This window comes from Phaethon lepturus, unplaced genomic scaffold (assembly GCF_000687285.1).
Source record: "Phaethon lepturus isolate BGI_N335 unplaced genomic scaffold, ASM68728v1 scaffold8415, whole genome shotgun sequence".
Lineage (NCBI taxonomy): Eukaryota > Metazoa > Chordata > Aves > Phaethontiformes > Phaethontidae > Phaethon > Phaethon lepturus.
The window spans coordinates 24,903-46,173 of NW_010539852.1; the positions used below are offsets into that span (position 1 = coordinate 24,903).

General features: G+C 38.8%; 2 protein-coding genes across 3 annotated transcripts in view; one reads left to right on the forward strand and one right to left on the reverse strand.

Moving 5' to 3' along the window:
* Window positions 1-10,398, forward strand: part of SUPT20H (suppressor of Ty 20 homolog (S. cerevisiae)) — a 34,200-nt gene extending 23,802 nt beyond the window's left edge. Inside the window, exons 18-24 of one of the 2 annotated variants that reach the window (XM_010287245.1) lie at window positions 771-840; window positions 1,915-2,073; window positions 4,486-4,537; window positions 5,939-6,058; window positions 8,240-8,345; window positions 8,875-9,002; window positions 9,855-10,374. In XM_010287245.1, the coding sequence (XP_010285547.1) occupies window positions 771-840; window positions 1,915-2,073; window positions 4,486-4,537; window positions 5,939-6,058; window positions 8,240-8,345; window positions 8,875-9,002; window positions 9,855-9,992 (773 nt within the window). In that variant the 3' untranslated portion in view covers window positions 9,993-10,374. Of the gene's footprint in view, window positions 1-770; window positions 841-1,914; window positions 2,074-4,481; window positions 4,538-5,938; window positions 6,059-8,239; window positions 8,346-8,874; window positions 9,003-9,854 lie in introns of both variants that reach the window. The other variant, XM_010287246.1, reaches the window with a different exon arrangement.
* The window catches only part of EXOSC8 (exosome component 8), a 12,507-nt gene continuing 1,562 nt past the window's right edge, over window positions 10,327-21,271 (reverse strand). The window contains exons 3-11 of the mRNA XM_010287247.1: window positions 20,168-20,231; window positions 17,176-17,249; window positions 16,560-16,605; window positions 15,415-15,520; window positions 15,277-15,322; window positions 14,925-15,021; window positions 13,756-13,876; window positions 10,971-11,077; window positions 10,327-10,541 (exon numbers count right to left, since the gene is read on the reverse strand). Of these exons, the coding sequence (XP_010285549.1) occupies window positions 10,426-10,541; window positions 10,971-11,077; window positions 13,756-13,876; window positions 14,925-15,021; window positions 15,277-15,322; window positions 15,415-15,520; window positions 16,560-16,605; window positions 17,176-17,249; window positions 20,168-20,231 (777 nt within the window). The 3' untranslated portion in view covers window positions 10,327-10,425. The remainder of the gene's footprint in view (window positions 10,542-10,970; window positions 11,078-13,755; window positions 13,877-14,924; window positions 15,022-15,276; window positions 15,323-15,414; window positions 15,521-16,559; window positions 16,606-17,175; window positions 17,250-20,167; window positions 20,232-21,271) is intronic.

Sequence of the window (21,271 nt, forward strand, 5' to 3'; positions counted from 1 at the left end):
TGATCAAAATTTAGCAAATGGGAGGTTAGCTATCTGGTGAAAATTAGATCAACCCTGTGATTATTGAAATAGTATATGTTCTTTGTTGAATCTGTTGTTTTCCATGATATGTTTTTAACACGATGCTATTGTGCAGGCAGTGCATATAGACTATATACCTAACATTTTAGGACAAAAACATTAATTAGGTTAAAATGGTCACTAAGAACTTTTTTTTATTTTGATTTAAGTATTTCTGAACAGAGTCATGACTTAATGTACGATAGATTATGGAAGGACTTAATGAAGGATACAAATCAGTGTATGGCCTAAGGAATTAAGCATGGAGAACGAGTTTTCTGTGTGATTATACTGCATCCTTAATAACGAGTGCGTGCTGCAACACTCGTGTTGTGTAGAAATTAACACTTGCAGTCTAAAAAATGAAACAAACTGTCAGTGCTAAATAAGATTCCATTAACCTTATTATACAAAAAGGACTGGCCTTTTATAACAAACTAGCACTTTTTATTTTTCTCAATGAGCAGGGTCTGGAACTCCTAAACCATCTACTCCTACTCCAACCAACACCCCTTCATCGACCCCACACCCTTCTGATGCTCAGAGCTCAACTCCTATTACCCCTTCTGCCACCCCTACTCCCCAAGATTCAGGCTTCACCCCTCAGCCCACTTTGTTAACCCCGTTTGCTCAGCAGCAAATATCTCTGAGCCAGGCACTGCCTGTAATGACCATTCCTCTTTCCACCATGGTAACATCCATTACTACAGGAACAACCTCCACCCAGGTCATGGCAAACCCTGCAGGACTTAACTTCATCAATGTAGTGGGCTCTGTGTGGTAAGTTCTTTGTTATGATGATTTCTTAATTTGCCCTGGGGGGGTTGGTTGGTGAGGAGGGTGGGACTAGTACATGACTGTCTAGCATCCATTAGGATAGGTATTTTTCAAGATCTGCAATTCAAGAAGATCATTCACTTTGTAATTATAAAGTGAAGAGGCACTAGGAACTATTTGTATTTCTCAATATAAGGCAGCTACTATCACAATGTTGAAAAGGTCTCCCAAGAAAATTGTGCTTTTGGCTTTTTGGATGCATATAGTTGTTGAATTTCATAAGGCTTAATCTCAATGTAAGTGGTTTCTGAGATTTTGCTCTTTAAGTTTGAAAACTTTTTTTATTAATCAGAGAGGAGGTGGACTATCATGTGCAGACCACTCTAAATAAAAAATGTAAAGAGATTTCAAAGAGAAGTGCTTATGAATGACAGGTTGTATGTAAAATACAAGAAAACAGCTGTTTTCTAACAATTTCATCAAACATTGAGGTTAAACATTCTTTGATCTTTAAAACTCTTTTTGTGGTTTAAAAAATAATAAATCCTGCTGTCAAGAATAGATTGTATGGTATAACATGAACTGCTTTTTAGACTAAATTCTGTGATCAATATAAGATGGTCAGGGTAAGACATGTCATGTGCTTCAGTGCAGGTATCAGACACTTGAATTACTCATCCAAGGTGTTCAGCAGTTAATCACTGTTGATTAATTAGAGATTTTTTTTTATATGGTGCAAAAGGAAAACACAAACCTGTTCCTTAACTTCTTATTATGATAGTAGACTATTTTGAGGACTGTTGATATTTCAGTATTTCTAGAATAAAAGAACCACTAGTGGTTTATTTTCCGTAGATTATACCAAAGAAGAAAAATTGTGTATGCTGAGAATATGGATTTACATATTGGTTATAGCCTTCACATGATGATTCTTCTAAGCTGCCTTGATGCTTTTATCCATAATCCCATTTACAGCAATCAATTTATTTAATTGTCATGAGACAGAGGGCAAAAATTTAGTTACTCCGATTTGCTTGTACCAGTTGGGTTTGATGTGTTGTCTTTCCTCTTCTACAGTGGAGCACAGACACTGATGAGTGGTTCAAACCCTATGTTGGGGTGCAACACTGGTGCCATAGCCCCTGCAGGTATAAATCTGAGTGGCATTTTACCATCAGGAGGTCTGGTACCAAGTGCGCTGCCCGCTGCAATGCAGTCTGCCTCTCAAGCAGGTTAGTGTGAATAAGTTGAATAGCCATCCTTCAGTTAGGGACAGTGTGAAAACATATTGTAAGAACAGTGGACAAAAGTGGTCGTTCTGTGAATAGGTTGTGTATTTGATGGCTGGAGCTTGGGAACAACATACATATTTTTGCATTCAAAGTGTAGGCTATGTTTGTGATTGTTTGAAATGGATTTTGAGGAGCTAGACTGGGGAAACATACTCTAAACCTGGATTGTTTGATATGCTCAGTAGGAAGTTTGAGATCAACTCCGAATTCAAATGCAACATTGATAACAATGACTGTCAGAAAAAAGGCATGACAACTTAGAAAGAGGCCTCCCTTTTTAAATATGCGGGGCGTTTTATTCTATCACTAGTACTGCTTTATTCTAGTGGGACAATTAATTAGTTCCTTATTGCCTTCAAGTATGACTATATAAATCTGTATGCCTGGATATTCATTAAAGTAGCATTTAAATTCTTAGTTTAGTTTTTCTTAAAAAATGATAAAGTCAAAAAAACTCTAATATATGATTATGGAATCAGAAGTAGAGGAGAGACTTCCAAGATATCCATCCCTTACACTGAGGCAGAGTCAAATCTGCCTAAACCATGCTGAACCAATGCTTATCTAAACTGCTTTTAAATACCTTCACTAAAGAAGATTCCAGTCACCTTTGGTAGCTGTTTGGAGTAGTTGATTACCCGTATAAAATGTTTCCTTCTAATTATAATGCTTCTCCTTAACTGTGAATTAATATTTTTTTTCTCCTATTCCTTGCAGACATGAAAAATAGTTGTTCACCCTTTCTTTTTACCTTCTAAGTATCAAACATGCTGTCATGTCCCACATTTGTCTTCTCTTTCTGATAGGTCGTATTTTTCAAACCTTTCATAATCCTGTCACTCTCTTCTAGACTGTCCAATTTGCTTACATCCTTCTTAAAATGTGATAACCAAAACTGGACACAAGCCTGAGCTTGGCTGATTTACCACTGTGGAGCACAGCAGAATAAATGCATCTCATCTCTTTCACAACATTCCTGTTAACATTTCCCCAAAGGAGGTCTGCCTATTTTTTATTTGTATTTTTCGCAACAGCATTACATTAACGTAAGAATGGCTTTACTGGTTTAGGCCAAAAATCCATTCAGTTTATATTCTGTCTCTGACAGTCGCCATTAGAGGATACTTAGGAAGAGAGTTTAAGACAAGGCAAAAGTGTGAAGTGAGACATTCTTTGTATACAACTGTACCTCTTCTGGCAATCTACAGCTTTGAGACTTTCTCAGCTGAAGACTATCCATGTGGATTTTTGCGTTTAATATCCCGTGCTAGACTTCTAGTCCATGGATTTATCTAATTGGTTTTTGAAACCAATTATATTTTTGGCATCTGCGGCATCTTGTGACAGTGAGTTTTATAAATGTAAACTGTGTGAAGAGGTTCTCTCTTGTGTGTTCTGTAGTTTGTGATATGGTTGATTTGGTATGTTTGTGACTTGCTGTAACTTCTCACGTCCTTTCTTGCTGTACAGACACAAAGCTAGTTACTCACAATTTTGTACTTGTTCATTTGTCTGTTTTTTTAATTCGATGTTACTGATTTTTGGACATTTTCTTCAATTCACTAGGATCACTTTTAATTCGAATTCTGTCCTTTCAAGCACACTCAACCTTTACCAGTTTGGTGTCACAGATTTTTACATGCTACGCTGTCGCTCACATAACAGATGGGAGTAGTGAGCTGAAGTAGGTCCGTGGCAGACCTTTGGGGGATTCTGTTTGACAGCTGTTTTACTGGAACGTTTGTATCCGGTCTATACCTAACTCACAGCTTACTGCGTATACATCTTTTTTTAGCATAACTTTGAAGAGTGCCATGTGGAGTAATGCCAAAAGCTCTACAAGTCAGATACATCTTGCCAGAAGCCCTTTGGGGGGGTGGGCAGTTGCTAAGATTTTGGGTGGCATTGTTTTTTGTTAATGACTGAGAAACTGAGAGCCTGTTACTTCACTAAGCTCTTGGATACTTCTGGATTTACTGTACAAACAGTAGAATTTTTAAAGCCAGAAGAAGAATCACTGAAGAATAACTGCTGTGATATTCTCCACATTCACCTTTGTGTAAATGCATTATTTAAACCATAACCAGGTTATAGTTTACAGGGTACAATGTTAAGTAGCGATACAGTTCTCTTTCCATTTAGTCAGCTCTCTTTAACTTTGAATTGGGATAACTACGGACTTACCAACATTATTGAAAATACAGCATTGTATTAAGTATAAAATTTAAAATTGCCAGTTTCCCAACTTCCAAATGTATAGAAATGATCCCAGTGGAAAGGTGTATTAATTGCAGTACACATATATAATTACGTAAAAACTTCCTACTAATAAAAAGATGTTTTCTTTAACAGGCAGCCCCTTTGGTTTGAAAAATGCATCAAATCTTCGACCCTTAAATCTTCTACAGGTAATTGATATGCTTGGACACAATAATAATGATAATTTCTTACTTTTCTTTAGCGACATGTTTAGTGCTGCTTACTGCATTGCCCCCCACAGATCTCTGAAGTCCATTGATCAGACACACCATTTACTGCAAATTTTAATTCTTTATTTAAAATACTTAGAACAAAGGAAAAAGCTACATCCATAAAGGTGCCAGGTGGAAATTGTATTCCTACCTCAGAACAAAGCAGCTATTTCTCAGTAACAATCTAAAAATGCTGACATTTGAATTAAAGAAATTAATCCTAAAAGAAAATCTTCTATTTTCAGGATTTGCCTAAGCTTTCATTGCAACTCATTCTTTAAACTGAAGTTACAATTATTTTTAGAAGTACAAAACAATACAGTAGAATCACTCAGGGGTTACATATATAAGGCGTAAAAGCTGAGCTGAACATGCACAGGTAGGTGCAGTAATAACTTCAAAGAGCTGCTGGTGATGGAAATCGAAGTTCATGTAAGATAGGGAGGTTAGAAGGTCTGTAAATGTTTTCTTTCCGCTAAGAATACATACAAATACAAACATGAGCAAAAGTTGCTTATTATGTCAGAGCTCCATTTAAAAACAGAACAGGGAGTGTTTGTGGAAAGGGGTGGAGTTGCTGGATCTTTAAGTCAGCTGCACGTTACAGGTGTAGCAGTGCATCTTCAATGTTCCACAGATTTGCACCATGCTTCAAAACATTAATACCAGTAGAAAATCAGCTGTAGCTTTGCTACTTCCTCCTCGCACTCCTGTACACACTCCAGAAACATGGAAAAGGGTAGGCACAGGAGGCAGTTATGCCAGAGCAGAGCTCCTCTATAAGATTTAATGCTTGTATTTGTGTGATTCCATGTTGAAGCACATCCTTTCAAGCTACCTCTGCCACTTGTATAACCCAAGAATAATTTGGTTGAAATCAGTGAGTTAAAGCTGGGGTAAGGGAGGGGAATCAAGACTGTTTCACTTTTGACTTTTTTTTGCATCAGACCTTGCAGCTTGTTGATTGGAAGCATCTACTAAAAGTCAGTGGAATATTCCAAAAGAGAAAATAATATACAGTGCTTTCAAAGACTAGCCTTTGCATTTCCAGTATCAGTACATCCTCTACTACTTTAATTGGAATAATAAAAATGTATTTTCCTGTGGAAATATCTCGCTATAATTTAGTGCAGGTTTGTTTTCTGAGCATAAGGCTTTTTCACAAAAAACAGCAATTGTAAACTGATTCATTTTAAACGATTTGAAAAACAAAAAAGAAAAACCCACCAAAAAAATACCTCCGAGGAGTACATCATTATCAATGTCATGTTCATCCTAGGACAGTGGAGAACTCAGCTGTTTGATTGAATTATCCCTTCTGTTTTTAATCTTCAACAGCTTCCAGGTGGTTCACTTATTTTTAACCCACTCCAGCAGCAGCAGCAGCTGTCACAGTTTTCTCCACAGCAACAATCTCAGCAGCCTACAACCTGTAGTCCTCAGCAACAGGGAGAACAGGTGTGTGCTAACAGCCCTCAGTCTGGGGTGCATGGATGAAACAGTTTCTCCTATTCTCCCCATCTCCACGAGTAAATGAGCCTTTACACAACAGATCTGAAGCAAAGGGGAGGTAAAACCTTCTCAAACTGCAGAGACTGCAGTGGCGTTGTTGTCATGGCTGGAGCTGGGTTATATTCCTTTATTTATATCCTGAATAGAAGAGCAATCACAAAACAACTGGCAAGTAAGTGTCGTCTTACTCTAGCATGAAGAGAGCCAGCCCACTTAAGAGTGGTGTAAAATCAGCTTAGTGTTGTCCTGTTTATCATAACTAGCAGATACATCAGACGAGCAGAGAAGAAACACAGGATTACTAGCGTAACTAAAACTTCTTACTTACACTGCTGTGAGTTGGCTTACGATTCTCACTGCTGTCATTCAACATAATTGTTCTCTTTGCACCAGAGAAAATATCAGTTGGCTTGAAAGCTGTAATCTTAAGACACTTGCACTACTGCTGCCTGCAATTAGTGTTAAAGTCCTTCATCAGTGAAGAAGTCTAAAGGCTTGCTATCTGTCCTCAAAAATGACAAATTTTGAGTGTTGGTTGTACCTGTGCCTAAAAATCTGTACCAGGCACTAATGCAGCAATTTGGGAAAACTAGCTGCTCTGCTTTTGCGTTATCTTTCGTCTTCCCAAACATGCAAGACCTCTTTACCAAATAGTCTCTACTGGATACTCAGTTTGTCATAGTAATTTTGCTTGTGCTATTCTAGGCTGTTCATAAAGAAGATTCCCCTTTAAAACATTTTTACGGTGTATAGTCTCCTGTGTCACAGGCCTTGTTCTGGAATGTGTGACAGTTCAATGGGAGACTTTCAGATTTATTCTCAGAATCCAAATGTCAGTTAGTAGTTGAATTACTTGGGGGGAGGGGGGGGTGGAAATCATGCAAGCTCATACTATTGGGTTTTATTTTGTAGACATTGAACTTTAAGGGCATTTATAAAAACAGCTGATGGTAAGCCTAGTCCTTCTTGTGGCAGAAAGTTCTTCCAGAGGAAGCAGAATCTCTCTGCATTGGCTAACTTGCCCAAAGGAACTTCTCTCTTACCACGCATTATAAAGTACGACTAGGGTCATTAGCTAAATTGAGCTATACTGAATAGTAGATTCCTTAGCTTTCAATAAGGACAAGAATGTATGTGTTCACAGTGCTGTAACCCAAGTGCTTTCTGGGAACAACCTAAGCCCAAAAAGTCCAACAATTTTCTGTGCTGCCAACAGAATATATACATTCTCATCTTATACTTAGGTTTTTTTCCCAAATGTTGGTTTTACGACTTTCTAAGTTTTTCTTGGTTGTCTTCATTGCGATGATGACATCTTCTTAACGTACAATCTTTTGGTCAAGTTTACCTAGATCTTAGTGGCATTATTTCATATGTTTATGCAAAAGAAACATTGCAACTCCTGGATATGCACCAGCTCAAAAGTGTTTTGGTTTGTTTTGTTTATTTTATTTTATTTTATTATGACTGATAAGCCATGCAGTTTGCTTGAATTGCAGATACAATACTTTATTTCCACACTTTATGCATCAATTCGTAATTTAAGTTCTAGAAAAGGTCATAATTCAGTACTGGTTGACTTCAGTCATCCGACTCCACTAATTCCATTTGAGTGATAACTGTGGGAACTACTCTGTTCTGAAAATAAAATTTTAAAAGCAGGGTTTGTATTTTTTATGAAGTCAAGAAGTGCGTGACACAATATGAAGGTGCGAATGTCAGCTTCAGCCTTTTCACATTTTGATTGATTAGGACCTTTGCACATGGATGGCTTCAGGTGTCACCTGAAGACCTTGGGGTTAGGAGGGGGGGCAAGAAATGTTGTTAAGGTTACCACCATAAATTGTGGAAGCTGCTGACTGCAGGGAAGCTGACAGCTACACGGGACTTCTGCTGGGTAACAGGCATAATACCATTTCTTCCAAAACAGCTGTTTTGGGACATTCGACATCTGTTTGTTCTACTTTAATGGTGACTGCATCATAGCCTGTATCTACATGCACTGGAAGATGTATAATTAAATGTTTTTAGATGGCACTTCAAAAGTTTGCCTTCACACTGGCTTTATTTATTTATTCGTTGATACAAAGGTTTGGTAATAAGGATCAAGCTTTTCATTTTTGCTAGGGGTCTGACCAAGGTCCATCCACTCAAGATCAGGCATTATCTGCCCAACAAGCTGCTGTAATTAACCTGACTGGAGTAGGGAATTTTATGCAACCTCAAGCCACAGGTATGTGCTTGCTGAGCCTCCCTGTAGTTAAGTGTGTATGTTGATAAATCCACACTGAAATGAAGTTTGGTCTTAAAGAAGTCTTATGTTAGATCAGAACTATTATCAGCACCTGAATTATACAAGAAATACTGGACTTTCCAAGCATGCACTTTTCTGCTTTTGTTTGGCAGTTAAGTGTAGTAAATTGATAATATCACAGGAAAAGAAGTTACACTTGATACAAAAAGAAAATACAGGGAACTTCCACGCCAGACTTCATTGAGGAATGTTTCTTTAACTGTGTGCTTAACATCTACTACAAGAAACCTTTGTGTCTCCACAAGCGCTTCATAATCTAATTATGTTCTAACTAACAGAGTATTTATATTATGTATACTTTATGCTGCGGTGTTTCCAATTTGACTCTGAAATTAAATCTATTGATCCCCTTTTCTGTTACACTCTACTCCTCTGTCTCCCTTCCCGGACCCTCAGAAACTCGACCTGACCTCTTTGACCTGCCTGCTTTCCCCTTCTCCTTTCTTAGTGTTGTCTCAGCTTGGCTCTGCCGTGAACAGACCTGGGCAAAGCCTTCCTCAGCAGAGACTCCAGCTCTCTTCTGCCTTACAACAGCAACAACAACAAGCCTTGCAGCAGCAGCAGCAACAGATACAAGTAATCCAGCAACTTCACTCTGACTGTGCTTAAAAAAATAAAATAAAAAATCAAAAATACAATTCTCAGCTTCAAAAACAAAAATCTTGCCCCTTTGCCTTTCTCCTTTTTTAAACTGATGTCTTTATGGTCTTGCAAATGGAAAAAAAAAAACAAAACCAAACATGAATTTTGGCAAACTATCGTGGAACATTTGAAATCTGTGGTTCTCTCAGCTTGGAGCACTGAATTTATTTTTATTCATTTACGCCATCCCCCTTCCTGATTTGCTAACATTCAAGGAGTGCTTGTGGCACATATCTAAGTATGCTCTGCCAGGTGCCCATAGATTTCAAAATAGCATGAATGTAAGCACCTGTAAGTTCAAACATAGCACTGCTACAGTCAGTACATGGAAGCAACAGCTCTGGCAAAGCATTCCTTTTGCATTCTGTCATTCAGATGCTTTATAAAAATATTTTAATATTTTTGGCTCACAATCTCCTCTATGTAATACCTATGGAAAATACATACAATGCATACACTGAGAAGGTATTCTGTTAAAAATGTACTATGTAACCCAAACATTCGCTGAAGTTGCTGAGTTACTGCAGTTACTGCAATGGAGAGAAAGGGCAAAGAAAAAGCTGTCCAAGTGCACGTGTAAAATGTCAGATATGCCCTCAGCAGGCTTCTGTGCCACTGGTGCTGCTTGACTGTACTCAATCCCCGTACATGGTGTATTCCTTTTGTCAACCTGGTGCTTCCTCTTTTCATTCCCCCCCATCACCACGTTCCTCTCATTCTTCCTGATGTGAGGCATAGCTTTATCGCCAACACTAACAAGCTTTTTCTCCCCCTTCTCCACGGCAGCAGTTGCGATTCTTGCAGCATCAAATGGCTATGGCGGCAGCAGCAGCACAAGCAGCTCACCTGCATCATCAACAGCATTCAGGCAGCCACTCAAAAAGTAAAAGGAAAAGAGGCACACCAGCCCCTCCAAAATCCTGAGGCTTGCTTCCCCCCCTACCCCCACTGCTACATAAATTGATTCAGAGGGGATATTTTTTTTTTTCAGATTAGAAAGGAGAAAGCTTAAAATCAAATCAGTGTTTTACATTACTGGTGGGAAAATGAACTTTGGATGTTACATTGAAATAAATGAGCTGTTTTTTGGAAACCAACCTTACAGAACTTATAGATGAAATCTCTAAAGCAGATAGGGTCTGGTTTCCTTAAGTCACTTAATTTTTTAACAGAATGTTTTATCTTGTATTTTTTACCACTCAGCAGCATTGTACATAGAGGGTGAAAAAAACATTTTGGAAAAAACAAACTTTGTAAATGTAGTATTGGTATTTGTTTATTTAGTATAAAAGGTTTGTGAACGCTGTAACAAATACAATTTTTACAAATCAATTTCTGAAAAGTTCTCTCCTTTTGTTCACTTGGGCTTTATACTTTTTATTACTTTGTCTATCAGCTTCTTTACTTCTTTGTGTCTTGTAATTGCTCTGGTGATACAATCCTGAAGCTTGGCTCCTGTAAGAGGACTTCCACCTAAAAATTAAAGAGAACAACTTGATTTTCTATTTATACTTCAGCTATGTACCTCTACACGTGTTTTCCAAATGAGAGTATGAAGTCATACAGTGATTCTTATGACCAACACCTTTCACCTGGGAAGCATACAGCTTCCCCAGCTCTAGCCTCAGGCGAAGAAAAGAGAAACAAGAGGTGTAACAGGAGATGTGCTCCAAACCTGCCCTTTGCTGTATGCAGGTCAAGCTGTGACTTCTTTTTGAACTTCAGTCACACCACCACCTTTTTGAAAATTAACTTCAAGAGCAAGTCATTTAATAAGTACTCAAGCAGAAAGTCTGTTACCATAAAGCATCCATGTTTTACAAAGAAAAGCAGGTACATAACATCTAGATAAAGAAAAGATTATCATCTCCATAGGTTGCCATGTAATAAGCCTGGAAGTACCTGGTTTATGGACAGAACAGAGCCTGCCTTCTTCATCAGTTACAACAGTTACTGTTCCAGTCGCTAAGTCTTCTTCTTCAGCGGTTGGATCAACAATGAGTAATGTGCTTGCAAAAGAAAAACATATGCAGATGTGTTAGTACGCCATACTCCATTAACATTATTGCAAAATACACACAATTTACTAGTTTTTACTGTAGTCTTACAAAGTAGTTGTAGGTGTAAGCAGTGCTCAAGCTTATCTGCTTTCTTACCAAAACGCACCAATTATTAAAAAAAAAAAAAGTGGGAGATTTCACATATCGAAGTGGAATCCAAGTTAAAATACTAGCTGTTGAAAATACAGCTTTATGCCTAAATTTCATAGGTTTGTGGCACCTATGTACTGCAGGAAAATGCCATTAATCTGCCATTTGCAGTATGCAGTCACTTATTTTGTAGTCACACAAAGACAACAGCGTTGTTTTTAGGTGTAGGCTGCACTAATCTCTACCAGACCTTAAGGCAAAACTCATTGCCAATGGCAGATTCACCAAAGTAGTTCTCAGTTTCTTGTCAGAGAACTCTTAACAGCACTCAGACTGAGAATAGTTCAAAAATGGATTTACTGGGTTCCTTAAGGCAGACAAAGTAAGCTGTCACACGTCACATGGTGCACATCATTAAAAAATACTAAAAATTGTTATTTTGAACTATTTCATAAGTTAAAAATAGAGCAAACCACTGGGGGGAGGGAGGAGAATCTATAAGCCAACTTTGCACAGTAAGAAAAACTGGAACTTAAAAAAAGCCCAACCACCACCATTCGGCCTTAGTTTCTTTTAAAAATAATAATAATAAAAAAATCACTATCATTACAAACATTTGGCTGAAGCGCAAGTATCATGACTGGAAAGACTTCAGCTGCAGTTTTCAGGAAGCCTCAGTTTTAGTAAACTAAAATTTAGTATTGATGTAATCAAACTCAATTTAGCAGCCCGCGTACACCGATGCTAAATGATGTTTATGACAAGTTTGGGGCGGAAAGTCAGTAGCAAGGCTGTAGGAGCCGATTACACAAAATAGGTGGAAGGTTAACAGAATTTTTCAATTTTAACTCCTATGCAATACATAATTAAAGGTTTTCTGGGTAATGTAAAACTTCACCAATAGTTTCAGATTGCCATTTAATAGCAATAGGGTAATGAAAACCTAAATCCTTAGCTACGCTACTCAAAAATATTTCTTTATTAACTCTACCCACGTGCACAGTGCAGCATCGACCCCCTGCGTGACACTGGGAACCAGCACCCATGGAGAGTTCAACGCATTGGACTTAAGGTTTATGCACAGGTTGACTCCACAGGGGCCAGCTGCAGAGCTGCACAGTACACTGCGCACCGTGTTCCTTGCCCGTGGCCACACTAACCAGCAACCCAGAAGTTTTATTTATGCAAGGAGGGCTTTTACACAGAAGAAAAATGTTTCTGGAAGCCAGGGTATGTAAAGCATATTGTTTAGAGGGCTGTGTCAACAGCTGTAGAAAAACTAATAAACCAGCATTAAAAACACACAAAAAACAAACCCAAACCACACAACACAGGCACATGCCCCCATAATAGTTTTAGGAGTTAAAGGGACACTTAAGCAACTTGTTTGATGCAACAGTCAGTTTCAGTGAAGGGAACAAAACCCAACAGACTGTCAACTGAAACCTTTCCTCCAAAGGCAACTTTTTTGTCCATTGGTAAGTATATGTGATTTGTGTGCAAATGATCTCTTACTGACAACTGTCTGCCTAACATGCCAAACTCTCTCACTTTTAGTCTACAGCAAACTTCAGACCCACAAGAACTGGTATTAAAGCAATTAACAGAAGCACTCTAAAGCACTGATAACTTTCTGCTTGGATTCATTGATAATCATTTGGTCAACATTTGAGTTTAGTGCTCCCCCCACCCCATCTCATATTTGAATGAGAAGGGCCCACTAGTCATTTCCGCAAATACAGATTAATGAGCCATAAACCCCTGACATCTCTAAATATACCCAAATCTTAAACCAGATTCAGAGTACAGCGAGCATCATCATATTTGTCATTTCCTACTTTTCAAATTGATATGACCATAAATAACTGCACTTCTTATAAACGGCAGTGGAACACATACTTAATATACTTGGACTAACGAAGAGCCAGTAAACAATTTCAGGTGAGGAGTCAAGTTATCAGATGATGTGATTATTTTGAACTTTCATAATCAGATTCTTTACCTACATGAACAATGACTTGAGAGTCACACTTGATCTTGGGTAATTATGTTTTCAGTTATCCAGAGGTTCTGTTGTTCTAACTGGACCATCACTTCTTACTTCCTCTGTTGACTAAATACTTGCTATAAACTGTTCAAAAACTACCACCTTTTATATGACTTATTTACATAGGCTTCTAAAACATTAATTGCATTGGTAACGTTCTTTCATCTCAAAGACACTGCAAAAACATAAAGCAATACCTATTACCGTACTTTTAAGCGTATCTTTTAGGCTGGAACCAGTTCTGCTTTAAGTCACAGGAGTAAGTTGAACAGACTTTGTTTTGTTCTGCACACTCATTTGTACCACAGAACTACAGGTCAGGTCAAGAAGAGAGGCTTCGGATTTAACAGCAAGACGAACACCCCTGCCTGAGACTGCGTACTCTCTGCCAGCAGAAGTGCAGAAACGTCACTGGTAGTACCCTCTGTTTTTCATCACTTCTTTTAAATACACTGTTGTTTTCATACGCGCAAAACAGTTACAAACTTACTCATCAAATATAGCAAATGATGTGGCAACCGGATGCTTTCTGATAATCAAAGGATTCTTCTGTTTTAAATTAACTTCTGATAAACCAGTTTCTTCATTTATAGTAACTGAAGGCAATTGTACTGAAGAGATGAAAAAAAAATGACAATGGTGTAATATTAAACATTGCTGGTTTTAGTAGGCCTAAGGATGTCCAAGACTACTGAAATATTTAAGCTGTTCTTTTAAGCCACTGAAAATCGATCAGAATAGAGTTTTGGCTGTATTACTGGTGTTCTGTACAAAAAAAAAATATTGAATTCAAGGAAAGTATTTAGCTTACACCTACCCGTTTAAGGAATTATTTTTTTTTTCTCCTCAAGGTAACATTCTTCCTTACACAGAGGCATTTCCTGCTTCCAAAATGCCATACAATTACAATAGAGTTATATTTAACAAAAAGTACTTTTTCCCCCAAAAGCCAACTGGACATATAAAAACCAGGAATATAGTCTCATCTCAGGAATTCTATATATCTGTAGAAACAGTGCAATCTGAAGTTCAGATAACTCTTGCTCTGACAACTCATCCAGTGTTGGAGACAAGGAAATCAAGAGCAAAGTAGCTCCAGGAATTCAAAAGCAAGCAATTCAGTTAGAAAAGGAGGCCTTGCTGTAAGCTTCCCTTTATACTGCCTCCTACGTGCATTTATAACCCACATACCTATGAATAATCAATTCATATGCTGCATGTATGAAAACAGTTTTTTCAAGCTATAATGCATTAAGCTAGGAATATCCTGTTGTGACAAATAAGCAAAGCCCCCACAACTTACTCTGCCTACATAAAATACATTAACAAGGTAAGACCCTGATTTAGATGTTAAAGTTGTTTATAACTACTGCTGAAAGATTCGGATCTCTGACACAGGGGAACACATGGCAAATACCTATTAGTCTTTCAAGAGAGCAATAATGCACATATAAAAAGGTCCTGCTCCCCAGGTGGTACACATCAATGGCGTCCATATCATTGTTTCCACTTCGTGTCTTAGTAATTTAGCATTCAAATGACAGGAAAAAAACACTTTTAAGGAACTGTGAACCAGTCACCTAGTCATCATGATTTAAAACTAACATATTTCTCCAACCAATGCTAATCAGTGTGTTTCTTGCTCTAGGGAAGACTTACCATTTTTTAACGCTGCTAACAATGCAAAGGCACTGGCATCCAAAATGTTTCCATCATAGTCCAGACATATGATATCACAGTATAACACCCAAGCAAGCTATCAAAAAAGGTTTGCACATGTGAGATATTACAGCAGCTAAACAAATGGTGCAATATCTAAGAAAATGCTGGCCACATGAACAAAGATACTTATTTCTATCATACGATTTTAATACTTCAACTGTAAACCAAGCTTTGAAGACTAAAAAGCAAAACCAACAATAAAACAACCTATAGCCCGAAATACCTTCTTTAATGTCTCAACACTGTGATCTTACTAGTATGCCCCTCTTCATCTTGAGATACAACTTACCTTGCCATTTGCAATACATAGGTCTTCTTTCGCTAGTATCTGTGAACTAAAATAAAATGAGACAGTAAAACCAGGAAATAGAAAACTGTCTTCCAGAGTTGTTCATGTCTTAAATGCTTTAAGATGATTCTTTCTTACTTTTCAATCACATCTGCAATGAACTGGCTTGCTGCTTGAGCCTCTTCACCAGGTGGTCCAGAGCGAAACCTCGTTGAACAGAGGGATGGCAGTTCTACATTTGGAACTAGGTAGAAAGAGTCATTAGTCATAAACTAAAGAAAGCAAGCAATGAGATATAAAAAATAGAAATAAGACAATACACACTCTTAATACCATGTTATGTACTTTAAATGAAAGGCAAGACCAAGAATTTTTCAATCAAGCCTTCCTACTTCTCCCCTCAAAAATAAAGTTATGCATGAGTTTGAATTAAAGAACTTGTAGTACTTGGTATTCAGAAAATATATATTCCATGGAGAAGCACATATTTCTAACTTCCATTTTCTGCTTGCAATCCTGCCATTAATATCATAAACCCACAAAAACTCTTCTTTAAGTGTTAAGCATTCTTAAGTATCAAGAAACAACAGCATTTTCATCCCACTGCCTGACTTTACTGGTATGCTGTCTGCTTTTCATCAACCATTAAAACCTGATGCTTTAGACTTGAAGCAAAAACATGCATAAACATTTGTGAAAAAGAATCCTAAGCATAATCAAGTTCACTGAAAACAACATAACTTTGGAGATGCCTTATAAAAAGTGGATTTAGTCTAAGCTCTCATTTCTATGGAATTATTTTATTTCAAAAGAAACTCCAAACAGTAGTGAGGATGTACCCCTAGGACTTCTACAGTTCTCCGAGAAATAAACAGGGTTTATTTCACTGTTTTTAAGAGTTACATTTTTTGTCTACTGCAACTTCAAGACAAAAGTTAATGTGCTTTGCATAACCTTGCATGCCCCAATCTTTTATAGACAACTACCTTCCCCCTCTTAACATACATCATTTCCCTCTGCTGCAGGTTTGTTTTCAGCCTGGCCTGGAATCAGCAATAACAAGGTAGCTTTGCATGGAAAAGTCGTAAGCAAAGCAGGGGGAATTCTGAAATTTCTGAAGTACCTCTTCCTATATGTCAATTTGGAAACTGATTTTAAGGAAACTAATAAAATTTTACCCAAATTCATTCTTTTAAGAAGTCTTCACAACACACTCAATTTGTCCCATCATTAAAGCCTGATGCGATACAAGATCTACGTAAGAACCATACTGAAAAACTTACCAATATATCCCTTGTTAGCAGAATCTACTGTGGGTGCAGCAAGTTCCTGGAGAAAAAAAGACAAAAATGAAGAGCTGAATTTTGTACAAAAAGATTTTCTAGCTATTCCGTACATGAATGGTCATTTTCTTGCCAGTTATCATTACAATGAGATTTAGAAGAGCCATTTTTAATCAGTCCCTGTCTGTACGTTTTCTTATGGGAAAACTCAGTACCGGGACATGCAGTGATCTGTCTCACAGTTCACTGGCAGACCAGCAGTGAAGTTGAGGCTACAAGGCACTTAATAGTCCAGCCAACTAATTACCAATGCACGTTGATCAATATTTAGCAACTCTTCAATTATATAGCTTTTTATCTAGAAATAACAAAGACTTTATTTTTGTATTTTTCTTTCCCCATACACAATACACACCACAAAAATACAGGTTCTTGGACTGTACAGGTAGGAACAGATAATTAAATTATGTATTAACCTCCACGTCTGAAAGTACCTCATGTGAAAGACTGTAATTGTGTCTGACTGGCATGTTACTATAACTCTGCATGAGATTCATTCTCAACACAAATGCACAAGTTCAGCTAACAGGTAAGCTAAAATAAAAACCAACCATACCGCTTTAACTCCACAAATCACCGTAGTATTTCCTAACTTCACAAGGGCTGAACCATCTGCAGTTGTAATTGAACCTGAAAAGAGAAAGTGCTGTTCAATAATATCTATTTTTCCATTCCAAGGGCCTTAATTAACACCTACCTTCACAAAGTGTTTACTTTCCATCATTTTATACTAAACACAGGCTAAGCAAAGTCTCGATGACTCCAGGGTGGGAACAGAATCTAGCTATTATAAACAGTCAATCACACAGAATCGTTGAGGCTGGAAGGGACTGCTGGAGGTCATCTGGTCAACCCCCCCTGCCCAAGGAGGGCCAACTGGAACCAGCTGCCCATGACTGTATCCAGAGGGCTTTTGAATACCTCCAAAGAGGGAGACTCCACAACTTCTCTGGACAACCTATTCCAGCGCTTGGTCACCCTCATTGTAAAAAAGTGTTTCCTCCTGTTCACAGCAACCTCCAGTGTTTCAGTTTGTGCCCAGTGCCTCTGGTTCTGTCACGGGGCACTACTGAAAAGAATCTGGCTCTGTCTTCTTTTCACCCTCCCTTTATATACATTGATAAGATCCCCCCTCAACCTTCTCTAGGCTGAACAGTCCCAGCTCTTAGCCTTTCCTCACATGAAAGATGCTCCAGTCCCTTCACCATCTTTATCACCCTTTGTTGGACTCTCTCCAGTATGTCCATGTCTCTTATACTCCAGAGCCGAGCACTGGACACAGTACTCCAGGTGTGGCTTCACCAGTGTTGAATAAAGGAGAAGGATCACCTTCCTCAACTTGCTGGCAATACTTTAATTAACAAAGCCCAAGATAACATTGACCTTCTTTGCAGCAAGGGCACACTGCTGGCTCCTCATGTTCAACCTTGTGTCCACCAGGATGCCCTGGTCCTTTTCTGCCAAGCTGCTTTCCTGCTGGGTGTCTCACAGCATATATTGGTGCCCTGGGGTTGTTCCTCCCCTGGCGCAGGAACCTGTGCTTCTCTTTTGAAGAAGAGACTATTCTCTGTTGAACTTGATGAGGTTCCTGTCAGACCATTTCTCCAGCCTGTTGAGGTCGCTCTGGATAGCAGTACAAGTCTCTGGCGTATCAGCAACTCCTCCCAGTTTAGTGTCATCTCCAAACTTGCCGATGGTACATTTTGCCCCATCATCCAGACCATAAGCGAAAAGCTACGGATGTCATCTACCTGGACTTCTGTAAGGCCTTTGACACGGTTCCCTACAACATCTTTCCCTCTAAATTGGAGGCTTAGGGATTTGATGGCTGTACGAGGAATTGGTTGGATGGTTGCATCCAAAGGGTCAATGGCTCAGTGTCCAGATGGAGATCGGTGATGAGTGATGTCCCTCAGGGGTCCGTATTGGGACCAGTACTGTTAAATATCCTCAGTGACACAGACAGTGGGATCAAGTGCACCCTCAGCAAGTTTGCAGATGACACCAAGCTGAGTGGTGCAGTTGACATGCCTGAGGGATGGGATGCCGTCCAGAGGGACATGGACAAGCTCGAGGAATGGGCCCATGTCAACCTCATGAGGTTCAACAAGGCAAAGTGCAGGGTCCTGAACCTGGGTCAGGGCAAGTCCTGGTATCAATACAGGCTGAGTGATGAAGGGATCAAGTACAGCTCTGCCAAGAAGGACTTGGAGGTACTGGGGGATGAAAACTTGAACAGGAGCTGGCACTCGCAGCCCTGAAGGACAACCATATCCTGGGCTGCATCCAAAGAAGCGTGGCCAGCAGGTCGAGGGAGGTGATTCTGCCCTTCTACCCCTCTCTGGTGAGACCCCACCTGGAGTCCTGTGTCCAGCTCTGGAGCCCTTGGCACAGGAAAGACATGGACCTGTTGGAGCAGATCGAGAGGAGGGCCACGAAAATAATCTGAGGGATGAAGCATGTCTTCTATGACAGGCTGAGAGAGTTGGGGTTGTTCAGCCTAGAGAAGAAGAGGCTCCAGGGAGATCTTATTGTGGCCTTTCAGTATTTAAAAGGGGCTTATAAGAATGATGGGGACAAACTTTTTAGTGGGGCCTGTAGTGATAGGACAAAGGGTAATGTTTTTAAACTAAAAGAAGGTAGATTTAGACTAGATAGAAGGATGAGGGTGGTAAAACACTGGCACAGGTTGCCCAGAGAGGTGGGAGATGCCCCATCCCTGGAAACATTCCAGGTCAGGTTGGACGGGGCTCTGAGCATCGTGACCTAGTTGAAGATGTCCCTGCTCACTGCAGGGGGGTTGGACTAGATGACCTTTAAAGGTCTCTTCCAACCCAAACTAGTCCATGATTCTATGTTGAGTGGGACTGGACCCAATATTGATCTCTGGTGTACTTTTTTTAAACCAGAAATCATAGATGGTTACTGTAAGCCCACCTTCTGGCTGACTTACAGCAAGACCTAATGGAAAGCAGAGTTGTACAACAAAAGAGACATGCAGTGTCAAGTTTGAGCAATAATCAGCAACTATTCCATGGTGGTATGCTAACCTGCTAACTTGTATTTTACTTTTAGAAATTACAAGCTGTAAGAAAGGCAGGTAAGGTGCTGCTGCTCACTGCATAAGAGTTATATTGCCTCTGCTTGAGACAGTTGCTCATCAAGCTTAGAACAAAGCAGAAGCCAGGAGTCACTGCCTCTTTCAAGATGCCAAGGCATCAATTTTGCACTGGTCAGTATATGTCTAGCCACTGCCTTCAGCATCTATAACATACACTGCTGATCATAGAAAGACACAAGCTTCCACAACCACCTAAATTATGCTGTGCACACCAGCCCAGGAGCAGGACTGAGTAACCATGCTCAATTATATTATTGTACAATGCAGTCTCTTTAATGCTTGTTGAAACGATAAATAAAAATATTTCTTCTTTCTTGTTTCAAAATGCAAGCACCAAGAAAACTGATTAGCAATTCATTAGGGTCACTGTTATAATCTGAGATTAATAATACCTCCCCCACTATTATTATTCCAAATAAGCACTTGCCTATGTTAACAGTGGTTGCCCGGAATTCACCTAACTCCCTTCCATCAGGTCGACAGTTCTCTTTCTAAAGAAAAATGACAAAGTTCAAATTAAAAAACTTATTTTATTAAACAACACACCAATATTTATGCTACACGAGTTCATATAAAATAGTATGCTCTGCTTTTTAGCAGAAATATACAGTTACAAAAATGCTAGGAAAAACTCAATCACATTCTAGCTAGTTTTTCATCTACTGACAGGTAGTTTGTGGTTGCAGACCCACAAAAAAATATTTTTTTTAATTTATTATAATTTATTTAGAAAATAAATATAACAATAGATTGATTATGTCAAAGGTAAGTACTACAGGCTAGATTCAGAATATCATCCACGAATGAATACTGACTGATACCTTCAAATGAGAGTTTTTACCTGTCTGCATTATTAAGATTTTGTACGCAATTCCTCTCCCCCATCCCCACCTAGTGGAGCTCTTAAAATTAATGTTAGAGTGAACTAAAGGGAAAAAAAACAACAAAACAACAAGCACACACCCACCCCAAAAATAACCCATGTCCAAATACTGTCAGTCAGAAGCTATACAATACCTGAACCTTAAATTAGAAATTGCACCAATTCACCATCATGTTAGATCTGGATTATTATTCATCACAATTTCAAGCTTCTCAAAAGCAAAGACTTCTGGTTTAATTACAGGAACCAAAACTGACTGCAATAATACTAGATCCATTTCTAAGTCCATACTACCTTAGTAATGGACAGACTAATTCAATATACCAAAAAGTCAGTGGTTTTACTTCACAGTTACGGTGAGTATGGTGAGCAGCAATATTCTCAATTATTTATCTCTAGTAGCATCTAAAAGCTTGGTCTGACATAATTTTGTAGTAGACACAAATCTGCATCACCATCTTGGTCAAATTTGACTTGCATTCCTTCTGAGGCCAATAGAAGCATTTACCCATCAAGCCGAACAGGGACGCAACCTGCTGCAGTATCAATGCCACAGACAGATGGAAAAACATGTTCTGGAGAGCGTGACCATTCTTCCCCTGCTCAGTGAGCTTTTTGTTTTTCCTTTACAGTTTCAGGTTTCCCTAC